Here is an 18,386-nt window from a genome sequence, read left to right as displayed (position 1 = left end):
ACATAAAAAGGCAACTATAACTTTTAATTTATTACTAACGTTTTCATAAGTAAAAAATATACGTAACTTACGAATTAACTTACGCAGCGAACTTCTATATTCGTATGTTTGATTGCGTATATGAGGGGGCTCACCCCTCGTCTATACCTCGCTCTTTACACTAAAGCTTAAATTTTGTCCCAATTCCTTAAGAATGACCCCTGAATCACAAAGGCCGTAGAATAAATAGTTGAAATTACTAAAAATAATTTAGCGTAAAGAGCGAGGTATTACGAGGAGGTAGACCCCTCATATGCGTAATAATTTCTGTTCGTTTTAAGTATTAATGCTGCTCCTCACTTTCAGTAGAAAAAACTTTTCATATTTATTTTTTCATTGTTTTTTTAAATAATGCTAGAAAATCCTGCGCCCCCTCCACTGAAAGTCTCTTCCCCCATGAGAAGTTCCTCCATGGAAAGATCCTCCCAAGTAACCCTTCCCCCTCAACTCCCCCCCCCAGCCAAAAAATCCCCCTGAAAACGTCTGTACACTTCCCAGCAACCATTACTATATGTAAACACATGTCAAAGTTCTTAACTTGCAGCCCCTCCCACGGGGACTGCGGGGGAGTAAGTCGTCCCCAAAGACATAGTTTTTAGGTTTTTCGGCTATGGTAAATAGAATGGCTATCTCAGAATTTTGATACGGTGATTTTGGGGAAAAAATGAGCATGGGATGGGGCCTAGGTGCCCTCCAATTTTTTTGGTCACTTAAAAAGGGCACTAGAACTTTTAATTGCCGTTAGAATGAGCCCTTTTGCGACATTCTAGGACCACTGAGTCGATACGATCACCCCTGGGAAAAAAAAACAAAACGAAAAAACAAATAAACACGCATCCGTGATTTGTCTTCTGGCAAAAAATGCGAAATTCCACATTTTTGTCGATAAGGGCTTGAAACTTCTACACTAAGGTTCTCTTATACGCTGAATCTGATGGTGTGATTTTCGTTAAGATCGTGTGACATTTAGGGGGTATTTCTCCCTATTTTCTAAAATGAGGCAAATTTTCTCAGGCTCGTAACTTTTGACGGGTAAGACTAATCTTGATGAAATTTATATATTTAAAATCAGCATTAAAATGCGATTCTTTTGCTGTAAGTATTGGCATCAAAATTTTAGAGTTTTGGTTACAAACTAATAACTATCTAGTTCAACATTGTAATAATGGTACATGTTCCATATCAGATATAACTGTCACAATTTTAGAAAATTTAAATAAAGAAGAGAAGAATAATAGACTACGTAAACAGGAGGATTTCTGGATCCATACTCTTGGTACAGCTTATCCTTTTGGGCTAAATGATCGTGTAGCAAAATATGGCGACATGTCTCTGGTTGTTGTTGAATGTATTGATGGTTTTATGGACCATCCTTCTTTTACTTGTCCTACTAAACGTAAAAAACGATCGAGAGGACATAGGAAAAATAATAGAAAAAATGAATTAGATTTACATATGCTTTCTATAGATCTATGCCAGCTACTTGAATCTAGGGGTATGATTTTTGTACTAAAATGTCTAAATAATTAATCCAAGAGGAACTTAATCAAACTTTTCTGGATTGTTAAGAATAATACAGCTCTTGAATATAATTTTAAAGTAATATGTGATTCAATTTGCATTCTAACTAAAACGAAATTTACTTCAAAAAAGAAAAAGTTTGATAAGATTGGTAATAAGGATAACAGATTATATTTACCTATTAATTTTACTTGTAAGCAGATTGAAGATATTAATTTACCAGAAATTTTAAATCAGCGGGATGTGAAACAGGCCCTTCCTAGTAATTTGAATTATAATGATAGTCCAGTTTTAACTTATAAATTTTCAAAAACTATTGGGCAAATTATTTTTAATTATAATTTAATACTTAAAAGATTAGATAGTGATATAAACTGGAAACCGGTTTGTAACTGTAAGCAACTTGGCCCATTTGTAAATCCCACTCACAAACATGTTATAACAGGGGACTTGTCAATAATAAAGCATGATGATCTTCAAATTATAATGAATAAAGGGGCTAATTTCCGTCTTTCTCATCATCTGAAACCATCGAGTGTTCTTGATGGCTTGGAAAATGATTTTTGGTTTATTTATTGATAAGTGGTGTAAGAAAGAGAATAAAAATAAAGAGAGTTTTCAAAGTTGGAAGAATTTAATTATTAGTAGAATACGAAATAAAATATATTCTAACTTAAAAAATAGTAACACTAAATCATTATTTTATAATGCTAAGATTAAACAAGCAATTGCTAATCTACAGAATGAATTTGTAATTGTGCCAGTGGATAAAGCTAATAATAATTTTGCCATAATTTGTCAGAAGCTGTATTGTGATATCTTAAAAAGGGAGTTATGCACAACTAATGTTTACGAAAAGGTAAATTTAGAGGATGAGAATTTAATTGAAAAGACTGAAGAAATACTTTTTAAAAATTTTAATATTAAAATAAGTGACAATGATAAAAAGTTCCCTTTCCTATATTGGACTGTAAAATTTCATAAGAATCCCCTAAACCACGGTTTATTGCTGGAGCAGCTAAATGTCCAACCCGCATTGCTGCTACTGACCTCTCGTTAATTTTAAAGGAAATTATAAATAAACTTAAAACCTATTGTTCTGGTATTAAAAAGTTTTCGAATTTTAATCCATATTGGAGTGTTAATAATTCACTACAGGTGATAGATTCTTTAACAATGGTTTCAGCTAAAAGAATTGAGTCTTTCGATTTTGCGACAATGTATACTAATTTATATAATTTGTTTTATACAATACTTATATAAGATTTGGTGGTGATTTGTACAAGCAAATCGTGGGAATTCCCATGGGGGGGGGAATGCCAGCCCATTTATACCTGACTTGTTTTTAAGTCAACTAGAATATAAATATATGATGGATAAGAATAATCCAAATAATTTAAAACATGTTTTGTCAAATAATAAAAGATATTTAGATGATATTTTGGTCTTAAATTGAAAGGATTTCATTGATATTTCTAAAAATATATATCCATCAGAGCTTACTCTTGAACCTAGTCATGGCGCTGGTCATGAAGATCATTTCTTAAATTTAAATATTAATATTTCTGATAATAATAAATTAAGTTTTAAAATGTATAATAAAACGGATGATTTTGATTTTGAAGTGATTAATTTCCCATTCCCTGAAAGTAATATACACTCAAATATCACATATTCGGCGTTTTTCTCACAGTTACTTCGTTATGCAAGGATTTGTAGTAATTATATTGATTTTAAAAATAGATGTAAAATCTTCAGCCAAAAATTGATATTAAGAGATTTTTCTGCAAATAAATTAACTTGGCAATTTAAAAAATTTAGTTTTCATTATAACGAACTTTTAAATAAATACCAAAAGAATTATCTGGAAATACTTAAGGAAATTTTCGGCTAATTTCGGAGGTTCGCGAAAAGATGATGCAGCGCCATTTATTTTGAATTGTGTTTCTAATAGAGCGGATTTTTTTTTAAAAATAGCCACATGGTAAAGATGAATTCGATAATTGTTTAGTTCATTCAGGTTTTTTGCAATGTGTTAATATTTGTGATTTGGTAAAATTTATCACATTTAGTTTACCTATTGTTGCTAAAAAGAGGAATATATTAAAAGGATAAGTTTGTTTTGGTGTTACTTGGTTGTTCTACATTTGCTGGGAGGGGGGTTTTTCATAGGCATGTATTTTGGGGGTGATACCTGACACGGGGATGCCATGGATATTCTGTGGTAGGCACAACACTTGACTGGGTAGAGAATTTAAATTGCCGAAACCCTATAGGCAAGTGTATTCTCCTGATGAGCCCTTGTGTTGGGTTGTTGCCTCTGAATTATTTGTCTCTATTGTTTCTATTGTTTAGTAAATGACGACTTATACTTATTGACGACATGACTGCCTGTCCATGGATTATTCTTTATGGTTGATTGTGTATGGCTATGCTGTTTGACCTATGTGGTTGTATGGATGAGTAGGGTTAAGGCCTCATTCAAGTGCTGGTCTATATTAATCACTAATTTAGGAAAACAGTTTTCCTTTTCTCCTTCTATCTGTTTTTTTTTTTTTTTTTTTTTTTTTTTTTTTTTTTTTTTTTTTTTTTAATGTCTTTGTGCTGTTGCATTGATAATTTCTCTTTTCGTTATATATATATATATATATATATATATATATATATATATATATATATATATGGTATATCTATATATCTAAATGGCGGTCAACAAATGTTGCGCCTGGGAACAAGTGTGCCCAATGGTGTCTGTTGGGGGGTAGGAATATTGCCCCCCCCCCCTGCCCCCAAAATGTGAAAAATAATAAGGCATTAGGTGCTGATAGGGTGGTAAATGAGTTTTTGAAATATGGCGGTTGCAGAGTTAGACATAAGGTACTGAAGATTATGAAAAACATTTTTGAAAAAAGGCAAGTACATTGTGTTTTTAGACAATTTTTTAATTAAACTTATTTACGAGAATTGTGCTAAGAGCGAGTGTATGAACTACAGAGGCATTTGCCCGATTTCCTTAGGAAACAAATTACTAAGTACGATGGTATTTATTAGACTAAGCGATGCTGTTGATAAGGCTTTAAAAGAAGAACGGTGTCCAAGGGAGCCGGTAGAAAACTTTCCAGAGGATGGGGGGACAGACGCCAAAATAGCAGTGGAGGTTGGGTGACAGTTTAGGTGGTTTAGGACACCAAACTGCGACAGGACAAATCTCATTCCTCAACCGCAGAATTTGTCCTAGCCATCTCATCCATTCTCTCATTATAGGCCTAGAAAGGGGATTGACCCACATTTTTTGCCCAGTTTACTGTTTGAGATACAGTAAGTCAGTCGGGTACCCAAAACAAAACAATCCGTGGGCTATTTCTCTGGAAAACATCCGGCAAATCGGCCTCCGTTTCTAGGAGCGGCTGCGCTCCAGAACTGAACTGTCACTGTAGCATCCAATATTCTAATCTTGGTCGTAGATTTATCTTCCTATTCTTCCAAAGTCTTTTCAGCTATGAAAATCATCGAATTACATCCCTTTATAAATGCAATTTCTCAAGAGTCGTCACTTTAATTTTTCGTTTAGATGGAAAATTAAGAAGAATGAAAAAATTTATCGGTAGACCACAAAAAAGCCCTCTGTGTAAACTATTATTATAGAGTTTAGCCCTTTCTTGCCTTTTTGAGTTATAAGGAGAAATGTGCCCCTACCCCAAATTGCGTCCCAGCGTTATAGGATGTTTGAGAATCAACGATGTATATGTCTAAATCAAAATTAACCATGAATTTCGTTCCCTTTAATTTGGGTAAACTCTTTCATTGCTGCAAATCAAAGTTTTCAAAGTGAGGTGAGACAATTACTACACATAAAATTCAACGAATTCGTGAGTAGCTAGAATTATTTGCGTCAGTAATTTGGAGGATAACTACAGGCTAATATAGTAACGAAGAACAAGCGGTCAATATCCTTGAAAATGAGTCTTTTATAATTGGCTTAAATAGAAGAAGAAGAAAAGAGCTTTTTATGGGCAGTTAAAAAAAATATAAGATGAGTCATCAAGGCAGTTACTTATTAACTAGTTAGAGCACGAGCATGAGAAATATACGACTAAAACTGTATATTGTTTTTAAATAATAAATAATTACGAAGACCACACTGCCTTTCCATAATACAAATACAGAAGAGAGAATAATAAGGACTTTTTTCCCAAGACAGTGAACGAACAAAACCTATTTGAATATTTTGGCCCTATACCTAAGGGCCGTCTTCAGCAAAGGAAATAATAAACAATAAGACACTTACAATTAAAGTTCTCGGATAAAAATCCATTTTTTTCAAAATGGCCGAAGTATCCAAATAGATTTTGTTCGTTCATTGTCTTGAGAAAAAAATTTCTCATTATTCTCTCTTCTGTATTTGTATATTGTTTTTTCTTAATGAGAAGCTACACACGGAAAAATTTTAGTTGTAGAAACCTCAATCCTCTGTACCTCATTCAGGTTAATCTACAAGATAAATCAGATAAGTCATTCAACGCTAATTTCTTTTTCGCTAAACGACCTTTCATTTTTCAGAATTATTAAAAGTGCTTAAAATATTGTTGTATTTATTAATTTATTGTTATTCCATATTTTAATATATTGTCGAGTTCTTCATTTACGTGATAAGCATAGCATTGTTTGTAGCCATGGTCCTGTGGCTTTTTTGGCAGTAAATATCATCCCATGTATCTAAGATCATAAATGCATTATCAGATTATCATTCAAAGTCCGGAAAGATTTTTTACTAAAACGTAAACGGCATTTCAGTAAACTTCAATTGTGTGTAACCTTTATAGAATCCATTTCCACCATTACCAGCAGCTGCAACCAAGACCATGGTGGCAGTCCAAACCAAGACCATGGTGGCTGTCCAAACCAAGACCATGATGGCAGTCCAAACCCAAAATAGTATAGATACTGCTGAAACAGTTGAAATCAAATATTTTATATTGTCCTAAGGAAAATAGCATCCGTTTTTCATTTTTTACAGTTAAATGAGTAATCGCTGTTAAAAAGTTTTCCTATTTCTCAAGAAAATAAAAAATTTTGAAAAAGTGTCCGATGTATTAAGGGAGTCATGAAAAATTTATGTTTGCACTACTGAAAAAACCTCTTCGCTACCGTACTCTGAAAGAGTAAGTGCTAAAAACGGAAAATTCGGAAGAAGATTATACATTCTAATTCTGCAAATATTTACACTAACATCATATCCTTTATTGTTTTTGACTTACTAGTTGTCCTGAATGTTTCAGCTGGCGTGCACGAATGCCATCTGTTTTTATCTATAATTATCCATTAGTCCCAAATGAAAAAAAAAAGCGAAACTGTGCAATTTCACATAAAAATGGCGCTGAAAAACATGAGCTTTAAAAGGCTGGGACTAAATTGGTAACGCTCAAAGGATCTTAAAACAATTTAAATTGTCAGAGATTAAATCTGTTTTACTAATCTCATTCATATTTATCTCATAAGAGCATATTAGTTTTTAGTTATTGGCAGTTCATTCGTTGTTCTTTTGAAAACCGCAAGAAAAAGCTCAAAATGTTTAATTTGAGACTGTTATATTTAAAAGCATAGAGTTTAGCTTAAACACGAAAGAGGATCTATGAAAGTCCAAGAATTCCTAATGTGATATATCAGCGGAATCCAAAGATATCTGGGGCGTAGTCAGGATTCCGTTTGGGAAGCGATTCAATTCGTCTCGAAAGAAGAGTGTTCAAATAAGAGAAATATCTTTGAAGCTAAAATACAATCAAATATTTCATAATCATATTGTCAAAATTAAAAATTTCAATTACATATTGTCAAAATCTTAATAAAAGGCTGATACTGAGGTTTTTTGTGTCTTTTTCTACTCCTACTGAAACACAAGCAGACAATTTTGTCAAAAGCATGAGCTGACAAAAATAGATCCAAATTCTTTGTTGTAAGCATAGCCCTACTCTTGCCAGGGACGCCAGTCCGTGAAATGTAGGGGGACAGGAAGACATTTTTACATGTAGATGAAAAAAAATGTATTTTTCGAACTCTGGGGTGATCATTTTGTTGTTTTTCCGATTTTTTAAAACGAAAATATAAAAACAATGGTAATGTTCAGAATTTAGGAAAGGACGAAAAATATAGGAAGAAATATCCCCCTATCCTTTTTCTTTTTATTGGTGCCCCTAAGTCTTTCTGTCAGTAGAAATAAAACTACAGAAATAAAAACCAATAACTTTAGCTGTGACTGACAGCTAAGACACTTAAGATTTTACTTAGTTTTTAAGGTTTAAAGGGAGTGTGCTCCCACGGTCCTTCTGGCTAAGCCATGAACACTAACTTGAATAATTAATTTTCGAATCAAATCAAAGTAGTCGTATTTTGAGCATGCGAATACGTCAAGTGTGAAATTTTGCAACAACTTTTTTTCAATCTTTACAAGGAGATATGAATTCAAGGATGGGAAACTTGACTTCACTAGATAGCCTAGTACTGTTATTTTAGCATCCAAATAATAAAGAAGTAACTAAATCGTGCTATTTCATTGTTGCGCACATACAAAAATCGGGCACAAAAAAAAACTTAGCTTTGCCGCTAAAGTTGATGTCTTTAATCTTGAAGTTGGGACATAAACAACGGACTTGTTTCTCACTTTTAATAGCATATCCCTTTGAGCGGTAATTTTAGACACCATTATGATTTATCTCGTTCACTTGTTGAAAGGTAATAACTTTTTCAAAAAGAAACTGACAAGGACCTTGAACATTAGAATTCAGGGCAGGGAGTTTTGTAAAAGGTTGTATCTTTCGCATGGAACTATATTAAATTCACATAATTATGAGCAATTTCCATTCAATTTAGCGGTTGGCCTTTTGTGTATTTTTTTCAGAATGATTTACAAGATTTCATTATACTGTTTCAGCATGTTTTCATGGGAATTTTCTCCCTTGTTATAGATAGATTGAAGACATAAGCTTATTCAAAGCCAAAGGGCAAATACAAAAAAAAAAAAAAACTAATACAAGTACAAAATCTGAAAACAAAATAAAATGCATTCCGAATTCAAGTACCAAACAAAACTAGTGGATACTTTTCTCTGAATTAAGAGGATTCGATACTTTAAACATCAATTTGTGAGCCTCAGCGTCGGCTGACTGTCTCAAAGGCAAAGTATCCATTAGCGAATTCTCCCTAGAGGCTGATTATCATTGAAACCTACTGCAAATTTATAACTGATTATTAAATTTGATTGAAAAGAGAATGAAATTCTATCGGCAAAGTTTTAAATCAAAGTGGATTACACCACAGAAAATTCTTTTTATTGACAGGTTTTATTGACAATTACCAATTGCTTATTTACGCTGAAAATTCTAGATTTCAAGGCATCCGGAAGCAGAACATTTATATCCCCTAAAAAAAATTCCCTTGAAGACTGTTGCTACTAATTCATGCATAGACAATGGCACGGATAGTCATTAATGTTACCACATACCGAAAAAGTATATACGTCTACTCCCTTTTTCTTATGTGATTTTGCTTCTTATGAATTGGTAAGCAGCTTGTACAGAACTCTATGCGGAACTCTTCCTTAGAGATTTTTTCATAAGAAATTCAAAGAAACATTCAACCCAAAATAAAATAAAAAACTTTTAAGCAATTGCTTAAAAGGGCAGCAAGGAAAATAATAGTAAACACTATGCTTTGAATAAGGATAAATAAAATATGAAATGTCTAGTGAATTCTGAGAAAGCACTAGATGATGTGTGAGCTAAAAGTAGATTAGTGCTGATCGCCAAAATCTTTTGGTATCTGAACACACAAAATCTGGTTCCATAAAACTCTGTCCAGCTCGCCTGCAATATTTTCTTTACTCATACAATCTAACTCAAAACTTTTTTAGTGCACATAACTCATCTACTGACCTGCAGCAGGAAAATCTACATGTATTAGTGGATTGATATCTTCTTGGCAACACGGAACCCGAGATTAAATCAGAGCTATCGCATTGCCAGCGTAAGGACCTTTAAGAAATATCGTTCATCCACAGAGAGAGAGAGAGAGATAGAGAGAGAGAGAGAGAGAGAGAGAGAGAGAGAGAGAGAGAGAGAGAGAGAGAGAGAGAGAGAGAGAGAGAGAGAGAGAGAGAGAGAGAGAGAGAGAGGAGGGAGGAGAAATACATTGGTATTTTCTTCAGGCTCTTCCAATGGATAATTCCTCCCATGCCTGCAAGCATACTTGGATGCGTATACTTGTATACGAGATCGAAAACGCAATAAAGTTATACTTTGATTTTTGCCGCTCTAATGCTGCATGATACTTATTGAAAATGAAAGGTACAAAAACTAAAATTCGTGTGAAAAAAGTGATAGTTGTACGCAAAATCTGTGTTGCCACAAGTATGTCATTGTCGTTTTAAAACCAAAACCCAACACAAAAAAAGTGCTAAATGGTATCAATGGAAAATTAATTTGTATCGTGGTTATAGGATTTTGAAAGGTTATTTAAAGTGACCAATAATTTCTGGCCAATATTTCGATGTGAAACTATGCTGGCAAACGCTATAACTTTTGATCCTTAAACCTCCGAACTCAATTACCTTTTTTTTTCAGAGAAATTATGCGTCAAAACTTCAATAGTTTCTATGGGAAGGAATTTTATTTAATTGTCTCGTATTCACTTGCAATGGAGGTTAAATATGATAAACAAAAACTGAAAACATAGTCAAATTAACTTTAAACTTTCTAACTTTAAAAAGAAAGATACATTCAAGAAAAATAAGAAGGTTCAGAGACTTTCCTGTAGTACAGTGAAAAACTGCAGCTATTATTTTTGCTAGAAATTTTCCTGAAGAAAACTTTCTCTGCTAGTTTGTCCGAAAATAGGAATTAAATGAAGAAATGAAAGCTAGATAATGAGGGTTATAACTACAAATTTTACACTCACTTCATCGCAAGAGGAGCACCTTGGCTTCAAAGTTTCCGCATGATGTCGACCACAGTAGAGCCTTCCATCTTTCCAGAAATAAATCAGGTCAACTACTAGCTCTTTACAAGTATGACAAGAAAAACAGGCTGGATGCCACATGGCTTCAGGACCAGCACGACTTGCAAGCACTGCCATATCACCACCGATTATTTTTTCTGAGCACTGAAAACAAAAAATAAATAAATATAAACACGAAAACGACAAAGAAAGCAGAAAAAAAAAATCAGGTTTGAGGGGGGACAGAGGTTTGAAAATCTTTTTGTGTAAGCATAGTGTCAAAATTTAAAACTTATGTGAGGGGAAAGGAGTGAATAGAACACTTAAATAAAATCCAAACAAGATTATTCATAATAGCATGGCAATATGAACACGACCACCTTCAGGGAAATGCCATTGGGCTATTAACTAATAGAAGCCAAGAATGTGGTACTGTTGTGAATTAAATTAAGTGAATAAATGATAGCACACCAAGTGACGCCCGCCACTTCTTGCAGAAGTGTGCCATGTACGGCAAAAAAAGGCGCCGCGTGGCTGAAATGTGCCACATGTGAGGAAACAAGTGGAATTTATAGATGTATATCAGGTCGCTGAGATTCGGTAGCGACCTTCACCGAGAATTAAAAGGTGCCATCACCTTCGACACCTCGCTAAGCACCATAGGGTATAACTCTATGGGTAAAACATACAAATTTTTATTTATGGAGTCGAGTCCGTCCCTTCTTCGCAAAGCAAAGCTTTTTGCATGCAAATAATGATATATATATATATATATATATATATATATATATATATATATATATATATATATATATATATATATATATATATATATATCTATATATATAAAAATAAGTTGTCTGTGTGTGGATCTGTGGATGGATCAGGTGACGTCATGTTTGTCCGCATATGACGTCTGAATTATTTCACACTAATACAAAAGAAGAAAAAAACTAAAAAAGGTAAAAACTACAAAAAAAACTAAAAAGAAAAAAAAACTAAAAAAGCTAAAAAACTAAAAAAAACTTAAAAAAGGTAAAAATCTAATAACTAAAAAAAAACTGAAAAAAATAAAAAAAAAGGCAAAAACTACAAAAAAAATAAAACTAATAAAAAAACTAAAAAAGCTAAAAACTAAAAAAACTAAAAAAAACTAAAAAAAGGTAAAAAACTAAAAAAAATCTAAAAACTAAAAAGAAAAAAACTAAAAAAAAAAGGAAAAAACTGAAAAATAAAAGAGAAAAAGAAAACTAAAAAAATATGAATAAATATATATAAAAATAAGTTGTTTGTGGGTTATGTCTGTCTGTCTGTCTGTCGAGTGACGTCGTGTTTGTCCGCATATGACGTCTGAATTATTTCACACTAATACAAAAGAAGAAAAAAAACTAAAAAAGGTAAAAACTACAAAAAAAACTAAAAAGAAAAAAACTAAAAAAGCCAAAAAACTAAAAAAAAACTAAAAAAAGGTAAAAAACTAAAAACTGAAAAAACTAAAAAATGGCAAAAACTAAAAAAAAAAACTAAAAACTAATAAAAAAAACTAAAAAAGCTAAAAAACTAAAAAAACTAAAAAAACTAAAAAAAGGTAAAAAACAAAAAAAACTAAAAACTAAAAAAGAAAAAACTAAAAAAAAGGAAAAAACTGAAAAATAAGAGAAAAAGAAAACTAAAAAAATATTAATAAATATAAAAAAAAAAAATCTAAAAATCTAAATAAACTAAAAAAGAAAAAAAAGAAAAAAGGAAAAAAATAAAGGAGAAAAACAAAACTAAAAAACGAATGTATATACAGACCGGGACACCGGGATACAAATGACGACCGGGACACAGGGAATATAAATGACGACCGGGACACAGGGACACAACTACAATGGGGACGCCGGGGGGCACAGGGGGATATAAATGACGACCGGGACACCGGGACACAAGGAATATAAATGACGCCCGGGACACTCAAAGAGAAATCACAGACTGGAACACCGGGACACAAATGACGACCGGGACACAGGGAATATAAATGACGACCGGGACACAGGGACATAACTACAAAGGGGACGCCGGGGTGCACAGGGGGATATATAAATGACGATGGCGACTCAGGGAATGGTCGATTAGCAATCACCATCAACAAAGCTCAAGGGCAATCATTAGAATCATGAGGTATAGATCTGAATACGGATTGTTTTCCCATGGACCATTATATGTTGCATGTTCAAGAGTCGGTAAACCTGACAATCTATTTATATGCACAGACAATGGGACAGCAAAGAATGTTTTATATTCGCAAGTTTTACGTAGTTAAAAACATATATATATATGTATATATATATATATATATATATATATATATATATATATATATATATATATATATATATATATATATTGGGGACGCCGGGGGGCACAGGGGGATATAAATGACGACCGGGACACCGGGACACAAGGAATATAAATGACGCCCGGGACACTCAAAGAGAAATCACAGACTGGAACACCGGGACACAAATGACGACCGGGACACAGGGAATATAAATGACGACCGGGACACAGGGACATAACTACAAAGGGGACGCCGGGGTGCACAGGGGGATATATAAATGACGATGGCGACTCAGGGAATGGTCGATTAGCAATCACCATCAACAAAGCTCAAGGGCAATCATTAGAATCATGAGGTATAGATCTGAATACGGATTGTTTTCCCATGGACCATTATAAGTTGCATGTTCAAGAGTCGGTAAACCTGACAATCTATTTATATGCACAGACAATGGGACAGCAAAGAATGTTGTATATTCGCAAGTTTTACGTAGTTAAAAACATATATATATATATATATATATATATATATATATATATATATATATATATATATATGTATATATATATATATCTATCTATATTCACAGGTGGGACATAGGGACACAACTACAATGGCGCGTAACTAATATGGCACGTAACGACTTACGCGCGCGGGGGGGCTTGGGGGGGGCGCGAAGCGCCCCGACCAACTAGGTGTTGGGGTGGCGCGAGTCTCCTCAATGCCGATGCTGTAGCACAGACTGACCAGGAACTCGCACGCCTAGCTGCCAGCACTCAGGAAGTGCCGTCAAACGAACCAGAGACTTCCTTCACGACAGCAGAAATCCACTCTGCTTTCAGCTAGTATATATATATATATATATATATATATATATATATATATATATATATATATATATATATATATATATATATATATATATATATATATATATATATATATATATATATCTATATATATAAAAATAAGTTGTCTGTCTGTGGATCTGTGGATCAGGTGACGTCATGTTTCTGTGTCGGCTGACGTCATGAAATGACGACCGAGACAGAGGGAATATAAGTGACGACCGGGAACCTCAAAGAGAAATTACAGACTGGGACACCCGGATACAAATCACGACCGGGACACAGGGAATATAAATGACGACCGGGACACAGGGACACATCATTAGAATAATGAGGTATAGATCTGAATACGGATTGTTTTTCCCATGGAAAATTATATGTTGCATGTTCAAGAGTCAGTAAACCTGACAATCTATTTATATGCACAGACAATGGGACAGCGAAGAATGTTGTATATTCGCATGTTTTACGTAGTTAAAAACATATATTTATATCTATCTCTATTCACAGGTGGGACACAGGGACACAACTACAATGGCGCGTAACTAATATGGCGCGTAACGACTTACGCGCGCGGGGGGGCTTTGGGGGCGCGAAGCGCCCCACCAACTATGTGTTGGGGTGGCGCGAAGTGCCACCCCAACAGCTACTATATATATATATATATATATATATATATATATATATATATATATATATATATATATATATATATATATATATATATATATATATATATATAAAGACAGAAGGAGAAAAGGAAGACTCTTTTCCTACATTAGTGATTAATATAGATCAGCACTTGAATGAGGCCTTAACCCTACTCATCCATACAATCACATAGGTCAAACAGCATAACAATAAAGAATAATCCATGGACAGGCAGTCGTGTCGTCAATAAGTATAAGTCGTCATTTACCAAACAATAAAGACAAATAATTCAGAGGCAACAATCCAATACAAGGGCTCATAAGGAGAATTCGTTTCCATGCGAAAGCTATCACACATTTTATTTAGGATGCTTATTTCAATTATATACAAACCTATCTGCTCCAACTAGGCATATAAGTGTGGAGGAAAATTTAAGCCCTTCTTTCATCCTCGAAGAGATTTAAAGGTTTTAGTAGTTTTTTCCATAATTTTCTGTATTTTTCCAGTTGGTCTCCTTTTTTGTATGTTAAAATTCCCCTTTCATCTTTCAAAAATTTAGACCACTTGAAAAGAAGTGAAGTTAGGTTAATCATTATGAAATACATCGAAATATGATGAAAATATAATACTTTAGAAAGACAATTATGGAAATTACAACAGAGATTTATGGAAAGCCGGTCGCCCAGAACGCATCGTATTAAATGCCTAACCTAACCAACTCTATATATTAAATATTTAATTAAAATATACCTGTATAGAAGTTTATCTCACTGAGACTAAGCTAATTATCTCCGAATGCATTGAGGTTAGCTAATATTAGACTTAATTTGGGCTGTCCTTTCCCGAAGTGTCTTTCTCCTAACTCAAAATCTTTGTCATCCACCTGGTCTTGCTAAAAAAAAAAAAAAAAAAAAAAAAAAAAAAAAAAAAAAAAAAAAAAAAAAAAAAAAAAAAAAACTAGTTTTTTTGGGCAGAGGGGGAGAGGTTTTCCCAAAAGAAAGCAGTTCACAAAAGTGGATTCGATAGAGCGGAATGTTTCCAGACATTTTCTTTTAGGGGGCAGGATGAGTTACCCATTCCTATTCCTAAAATATGAAGTACGACCGTAAACATTCTATCTATTCCCAGGAACCCAAGTAAGATTACGTAATAATGAACTCTAGACCAGTGGTTGTCAGACGGTTCGCATTGTGATCTAAAATTCTTTTGCTTCTTAAAATCCCAATTAGATCTAAAAAAATTATCTTTCCAATAATTCCCAACTTTCTATATCGATGTGTGTGATAAGATAATCCCTAGGGATGATGCTGAAGGAGAAAGCGTGATATGTTTTTATAAGTCGAGGGAGGGCGATGAATTGTTATTCCTGTTAAATATAGGTCCCTTTGATACAATGAATTCAGCGATATGATTACCATGGTGGTCTGATTATTTTTCCAGGGTATTTTCTTTCCTTTTTTTAAATCATAGGATTTCTGATGGAGATTACTTATTTTGGGGTAGCTTCATTTTTGATAAAATTAGATATTTGAAATCAACGTAAAAGGAAAAATGTTTTGACCCATCTCTCAAATTTAAGATTGACTTCCTTTAAGATTAATATTGACAAGACATACGTCGCTTTTTATTGGGTGGATTGGTGGATTAAAGTTTAGGCTCTGATAAGAGCTCATAATGCAGTACTAGTAACTTTTTTTAATGTTATATCTGAAAAAAACTTTTGGTCATATTCCGTTTTTGTATTTAATAATGTTAAACTTGAGTTCGATTGCATCAGTAAATTATAGAGTAGGCTACATTTCATTTAAAAGAAAGCAAGTCGAACCAGATTTTTGCACCTCTTACTGTTACTGTTATAAGTTTCTTACTGTTTTAAAAATGGAGTTAAGAGAAAGAGTCAAACTTTAGCGTAAAGAGCGACGCGCTGAGGAGGAAAAGTCCCTTTCATATACGGAGTAATTTCTGTTCGTTTTAAGTTTTAATGTTGCTCCTTACTTTCATTTAAAAAAAAATGTTTTGTTTTTTTTATTTTCACTACAGATTCATATGGATCTTGGCTGGACTCTTTTGAGAACGAAACCCAGTTTGCTAGTTTGCTGTCAAACTATTAGACTTCTTGAAGGCTTAGACAAGCAAGTAAAAAAGACAGATCCTTATAACTTTATTAGCAAAAGAGCTAGCTAGCAATAAACCGGCTACGCCAGGCTTTCTTTCGTCTCATTCCCTCAGTCAGGACTCAGACCCTCGTATGCTTTTTATTGTTTTAAATTGTAAATGCGATAAGAACAGAGAATATGACGTCTTGGCTACTCCTGTATATTTTTGGCCCTTAAAAGCTTCTTATTTAAATGTTACATTTCCGAGTTTTATTTTTATTTTTCCAGTTATACTTTCGTCAATGTACACAGAATATATATATATATATATATATATATATATATATATATATATATATATATATATATATATATATATATATACAGACAAGGTTAGGTTGGCTTAGGTTAGCTTATATTAGGTTTTTAACCCATCTATGATATTTAAAATCAAATTTACTCTAATATAACTTAACCTAATATAAACTAACATAATATAACTTTAAATTTTACCAACAAAGCTTGCATAAGACTGACAAAACTGACTCGCAAAGCTAATCGAATTGAAGCAGAAAAAAAAGAATTTTGAACATTCACCGGTGAATGTCAACATATAACTAGATTTCGGACATTCACGGTAACATATACATTTTCATGGCTCCAAAACTATTTTCCATCATTTTTTATGTTTCTAGTTTGATCAGTTTCGCTTATTTTCGAATATACACACATAAAATCATAGTTTTGCATAGTCGTAATCAGAGTTTGGTCTAAGAAGAACTGGAATTCAAAAACCGTAACACTCAAATGTTCTTGTATTTTAATATTTCACGAGAAAGTTTTATTTTGTGGCATTTTGAATCTTACTAGAAGCTTCGATGCTACCAATCCTAGAGTCCAAGTGAATAATTTTCAACAATAACAAAAAAATGACCCATGTAAAGTTTTAAATCAAGCACGTAGACGATAGCCAATAGTTGTTATACCAATTTACACCAATTGTTATCTAACATTAGGATAAAATTCACATTTTTTCTATTTTTTAGATTTGGCCAGCTTCAGCACTGAATATCGCATTCGTCAACGAGAAAATAACAAATTACTGAAAGCAAACAGACGGTACAACCCAATTCTCAGAGGTTTTCCGAGAGAACCTTCGGAAATAACAGGATTTCTTAACTGTAATTATCATACTTATTCTTGTAGTTTAGATCGTAATCAACCTTAGGTGTCATACAGCCAGATACATTGCATGTTGCAAAGGGGAGGGGGGATCCGAAGAGTGATATTTTCCTGTTTTTAATGTAGGAAGTTTTTTGTTTCTTTAAGTCTGTCAACGTAGCATTTCTAGCTTCTGATTCACAGTAGAGATATCTAGATATTTAGATATCAGACTATCTGTCTTGGCTTTTTCTCCTATTAGTCATAGCATGATGGCAACCTGATTTTAATTCAAAAATCAACGGACTCGGTCACGGCCTTCAGCCATGACCTCGTTATCTAGATATCTTTACTGTGTTCTGAATGTTTTCTGAACTCTTTTTTTCAATATATGATTCTTTTTTTCATTGCATAGAAGCCTGAAAATCGAGAGGAATATACTGCCACTGAGGAAATTTATGCTATAGTACACAACTCAAAAGTACAATTGAAGTAGAAGACCAGAGGAATCTGCATGCAGTTTTTTGCTTCCAACACTCGTAGCTACTAAGATCAGTCACATTCAGCTGCATTGGCACTCTATATAAAACAAAATGGGGGGAGTGTGTGGAGAGGAGTCCAGCAGCCCCACTGTAAGTTTATCACAACACCAATAATTATAATCGTAAATCTGACTTGTTGATAAGTAAAACTCACCAGGAAACGTACGAAAGCAAGGAATTCTCGCTCAAAAATCCTCAAACTAGGTCTGACCAATGT

The 18,386-nt window shown here is 33.4% G+C and overlaps 2 protein-coding genes across 2 annotated transcripts in view; one reads left to right on the top strand and one right to left on the bottom strand.

Moving 5' to 3' along the window:
• LOC136034773 (ER degradation-enhancing alpha-mannosidase-like protein 1) overlaps nucleotides 1-18,386 on the top strand; it is a 200,626-nt gene that overhangs the window by 103,083 nt on the left and 79,157 nt on the right. The window lies entirely within an intron of this gene.
• LOC136034772 (uncharacterized) overlaps nucleotides 1-18,386 on the bottom strand; it is a 109,547-nt gene that overhangs the window by 16,416 nt on the left and 74,745 nt on the right. The window contains exon 3 of the mRNA XM_065716181.1: nucleotides 10,510-10,713. Within this exon, the coding sequence (XP_065572253.1) occupies nucleotides 10,510-10,713 (204 nt within the window). The remainder of the gene's footprint in view (nucleotides 1-10,509; nucleotides 10,714-18,386) is intronic.

The sequence above is a fragment of the Artemia franciscana genome, chromosome 13 (genome assembly GCF_032884065.1).
Source record: "Artemia franciscana chromosome 13, ASM3288406v1, whole genome shotgun sequence".
Lineage (NCBI taxonomy): Eukaryota > Metazoa > Arthropoda > Branchiopoda > Anostraca > Artemiidae > Artemia > Artemia franciscana.
The sequence above is the reverse complement of the archived record's forward strand: the minus strand, read 5'-3'. Positions and strand labels throughout refer to the sequence as shown.